Source organism: Arachis ipaensis, chromosome B08 (genome assembly GCF_000816755.2).
Source record: "Arachis ipaensis cultivar K30076 chromosome B08, Araip1.1, whole genome shotgun sequence".
Classification (NCBI taxonomy): Eukaryota; Viridiplantae; Streptophyta; class Magnoliopsida; order Fabales; family Fabaceae; genus Arachis; species Arachis ipaensis.
The window spans coordinates 96,114,534-96,119,052 of record NC_029792.2 but is presented as its reverse complement, the minus strand read 5'-3'; the positions used below and the strand labels follow the sequence as shown (position 1 = coordinate 96,119,052).

At 50.7% G+C, this 4,519-nt stretch overlaps 1 protein-coding gene across 1 annotated transcript; it reads left to right on the top strand.

The window, feature by feature from the left end:
* Nucleotides 1,140-2,411, top strand: LOC107611209. The gene is made up of 2 exons (XM_016313163.1): nt 1,140-1,410; nt 1,825-2,411. Exons 1-2 carry the CDS (start codon nt 1,140-1,142, stop codon nt 2,409-2,411), a joined length of 858 nt encoding a protein of 285 aa, XP_016168649.1.

Here is a 4,519-nt window from a genome sequence, read left to right as displayed (position 1 = left end):
ACCTGATCAAATACGCCTTTGCCATGGAGGCCGGGAAGTTCCTAGGGTTCATGATAACCCAAAGAGGGGTAGAAGCCAATCCTGAGAAATGCCAAGCGATCCTCCAAATGAGGAGCCCGGGTTATATCAAAGACGTCCAGCGATTGGCAGGAAGGCTGACTGCGTTATCCCATTTTTTCGGTGCATCAGCAGCAAAAGCCCTGCCCTTCTTCAATTTGATGAAAAAGGCGATAGCATTTGAATGGACTCCTGCATGCGAGGAAGTATTCAACCACTTCAAAGAAATCCTAGCAACACCTCCAGTGCTCGAGAAGCCTAAGGCTGGAGAACCCCTCTACCTCTACCTAGCCGTAACGGAGGAAGCGCTTGCAGCAGTGCTAGTACGAGAAGAAGGGAAGACCCAGCAACCAATCTACTTTGTAAGCAGGGCGCTACAAGAAGCAGAGCTGAGGTACAGCAAACTAGAGAAACTGGCGCTGGCACTCCTAACCTCCTCCCGAAGGCTGAGGCAATACTTCCAGGGCCACTGTGTCGTCGTGAGAACGGACCAAGCAATTCGCCAAGTACTCCAAAAGCCTGATTTGGCAGGAAGGATGATGAATTGGGCCATCGAGCTCTCCCAATATGACTTGCAGTACGAGCCCCGACATGCAATCAAGGCACAGGCGATGGCAGAATTCCTAGTAGAGGTAACAAGTGATCCCCCTGAGGAAACAGGCACACGGTGGAGGCTCCATGTAGACGGGGCCTCCAACCAAATGTTCGGGGGTGCCAGGGTCATTTTAGAGAGCCCGGCTGGGGTCATATACGAGCAATCGACCAAGTTCGGATTTCCCGTATCAAACAACCAAGCGGAATACGAAGCCCTTTTGGGTGGATTAATCCTGGCCCGGGAAGTCGGGGCGACAAGGCTAGAAGTGTACAGCGACTCACAGGTCGTCACCTCACAGGTAAATGGAAGCTATCAAGCCAGAGACCCACTGCTGCAAAGGTATTTGGAAAAGGTTAGAGAATTGACCAGGCAGTTCCAGGAGGTCACAATCTAACACGTTCAGAGAGAGAGGAACACACGGACAGACCTCTTATCTTAACTAGCGAGCACGAAGCCGGGAGCGGGCAACCGGTCTCTCATCCAGGACATGGTAAAGGAGCCGACGGTCGCCCTCCATTTGGCAAAATCAAGCCCCTCCTGGTTGGATCCCATCACAAATTTCCTGGAACATGGCAAACTACCTGACGATGAGAGAGCAGCCAAAATGTTGAGGAGAGAGGCAGCCAAATATGCAATCATACAGGGACAAGTGTTCAGAAAGGGGCTCAGCCAACCCCTATTGAAGTGCTTGCACCCCGACCAGACGGACTACGTACTTAAGGAAGTCCATGAGGGATGCTGCGGCCACCACATCGGGGGCAAAGCCCTAGCAAGGAAGCTCATCCAAGCTGGATATTACTGGCCATCAATGATGAAAGACTCTAGCGAATTCGTGAGAAAATGTGTCAGGTGCCAAGAGAACGCCAACTTCCACAGAGCGCCGGCCTCCGAGCTGAGTCTACTGATGTCCTCCCGACCTTTGGCACAATGGGGGGTCGACCTACTGGGACCCTTTCCAATCGGCCCGGGGCAAGTCAAATACCTCATAGTTGCCATTGACTACTACACAAAATGGATAGAGGCTGAACCCCTGGCCAGTATATCATCAGCCAACTGTAGAAAGTTCATGTGGAGGCAGGTGATAACACGATTCGGCATCCCAGAAGTCGTTATCTTGGATAACGAAACGCAATTCGCCGACAGAAAATTCACATAATTCCTCACCGGCCTAGGCATAAAGCAGAAGTTCTCCTCGGTAGAGCATCCTCAGACAAATGGACAAGTAGAGTCCGCAAACAAAGTCATTTTGCTAGGCCTCAAAAGACGGCTAGACAACGAAAAGGGGGCATGGGCCGACGAACTTGCCTCCGTTCTATGGTCCTACCGCACAACCGAGCAAAGCTCCACAGGCAAAACCACCTTTCGCCTGACATACGGAGTTGATACAGTGATACCAGTGGAGGTTGGCGAGCTGAGTCCACGGTTACTTCTGAAAGGGGTAGAAGAGGCGGTTGAGAAGGACTTAGTGGATGAGGCCAGGGAAAGTGCTCACTTGTCGGAAGTAGCACTGAAACAAAGGATGGCGCTGCGCTACAACACTAAAGTGCTCAGAAGGGAGTTTGAAGAGAATGACCTCGTCTTGCAACACAACGACATTGGACTACCGACACCAGGTGAAGGAAAGCTGGCAGCAAACTGGGAAGGCCCCTACAGGGTCAAAGAAGTGCTTGGCAAAGGCGCCTACAAGTTGGAGAGACTCGACGACAAAGAAATTCCAAGAACATGGAATGCAGGTAACCTAAGGAGGTTCTATTCATAGCTTGGGCACACCGGCCAAACGGCCTGACGAGCTAGATAGATGTTTACCTTTGTCATGTTAATTTCTAATGATTTACTCTGTCAAGTACCCACCGTGTTCATGAATTTGTTTAGCTAACGATTAATTTCTACTTTTCTGAATTCTTCCATCTACTATTCTCCAATACATACCCTACGCAATCGCATTCTTTAACGGCAACCCGGGACTGATCACCCCGGGAGCCAGTCGGATCATAGCCATAACTAACGGCCGCGATGATATGACCAAGACGGTCTCGACCATGTTGTCAACGTAGATGGCAAAACGGACACAAGCAATAAGTCCATACCGGAAAAACGGTAACAAAAAATGTAATACTAAACAAACAAGTTAAATGCGATAATTAGAGGCCGACCATGCGACCATTAAAGCGTAACAAATGTCATAACAGTTGCAACAAAGTATTTTACAAAGCCATACAGAAGCAGAGTTACAAGAGGTCACTTTCGACGTGTCGAATTCTGGAACCACGATCTTCACCTAAGCCTTAAGAGCCTCCTCAGTCATGAAGATCGCATTCTTCCCTTGCAGTTTAGTCGCCTTGTGCTTCTTCTTGAGCTCCTCGACTTCGGCCCGGGCAGCCTTAGCTGACGAAACGGCCTGGTCACGCTCCTTCTCAATAGCGACCACCCGACCTTATGCGGCACTAAGCTGGCTTTCCAAAGTCATCTCCCATTCGGTTAAACGGGAGACGGCGGCATCGGAGACCTTCAGTTTTTCCTCAAAAGACGTGGCCTTCTCCTCGGCACCCTTGCGCCCCTTCTCCGCCACGAACAACTGCTCTTGGAGCTTCTCAACCTGGACCTTGAATTCATTATTGGCTTTGGCAACAGTATCAAGTTTCCTCCGCAACACCTGCATGCCTGAAAACTCAAACTCGGCTTTCCGGGCTATCACCGCTCCGCGAAGAAGAGTGCGGTACATCCACCTCGCTTGGCCCGTGAGCTCGGTTCCAAGAAAGTGGTCCTCCGTACCAGGAATCAGCTGATTGTCAATAAAGGCACCGGCATCAAAGTTCCTCTCCATAACAGTGAGAGTCCCTTCTGGGCTGGAAGAGGCCATCTGCCTCTTGGGAGTATGAACAAGCTGGAAATCATCGTGCTCCTGTTGGGTGAAGGACGACTGCCCGACGCCGGTCGTCTCCTCAGGAATAGGAGAGGCCCGCACCCCGTCCGAATTCTTTTCGGACATTGCGGTGTCTTGGGGAGAGGACACAGCCTGATCCTTCTTCTCCTCGGCAGGACCTTCTGACTTCCCGTCGGCCTTCTCGTTCGTTTTCTCCTCGTCGCTATCCTCCGAAAAGGTCTTGACCAAACCCTCGAGCCCTGTCACTGAAGCAGACATCTCCACTACAACAAAGAAACAAATGCGTCAGTCGTGAAGTCGGTAAAAGCAAATTAAATAAGCAACACAAAAACACAAGGCAAAACAGCTCACAAATATAACTCCGGGCGACCTCCCGGTCACCCATAAGGAGGTGGGGATTCACGTGGTTTTTTCCAAAAACCGCGAACAGCACGTCGGCAATCCTCTTATTTTCAGGGGACATCCCCTTGTAGTTCACCTTGATGAAAGTGTTATACCCCGCCCCGAAGCTCCAATACGACGGGATGAGGCGTTCCCCCTCTAGCGACAACCAAAAAGGATGACGACCTTTGGCGGGACGAACCTTGAAATACTTGTCTTTGAACCCATGGTAGGAGTCCTCGAACAAGCCAAATATCCTCCGACCTTGGGCAGATCGGAAGGACAGGAACCCTTTCCTTGCTTTCCCCTCCTTGGAAGGGTTAGTAATATTGAAGAAGAACAGAAAGACATCCACTGACACCGGCAGCTCGAGATATTCACAAACCATCTCGAAACAACGGATAGAGGCCCAGCTGTTCGGATGAAGCTGCGATGGCGACACGGATATCCGATTAAGAAGCGACATCTGGAAGTCGGAAAACGGTATGCGAACGCCCACCTGGGTGAACATGGATTTGTAAAACCAACACCAGTCGACAACCCGGGGGGAATGAAAATTAATCTCGTACAGCCGCTCATGGGGGGCAGGAATGAAGACGTCA

Excerpts from the sequence above, each read along its gene's own strand:
- LOC107611209 (XM_016313163.1), top strand. The coding sequence starts at position 1,140 with ATGGTAAAGGAGCCGACGGTCGCCCTCCATTTGGCAAAATCAAGCCCC. Across the intron at positions 1,411-1,824 it reads CTGCGGCCACCACATCGGGG|GCATAAAGCAGAAGTTCTCC; the intron begins GCAAAGCCCTAG and ends TCACCGGCCTAG.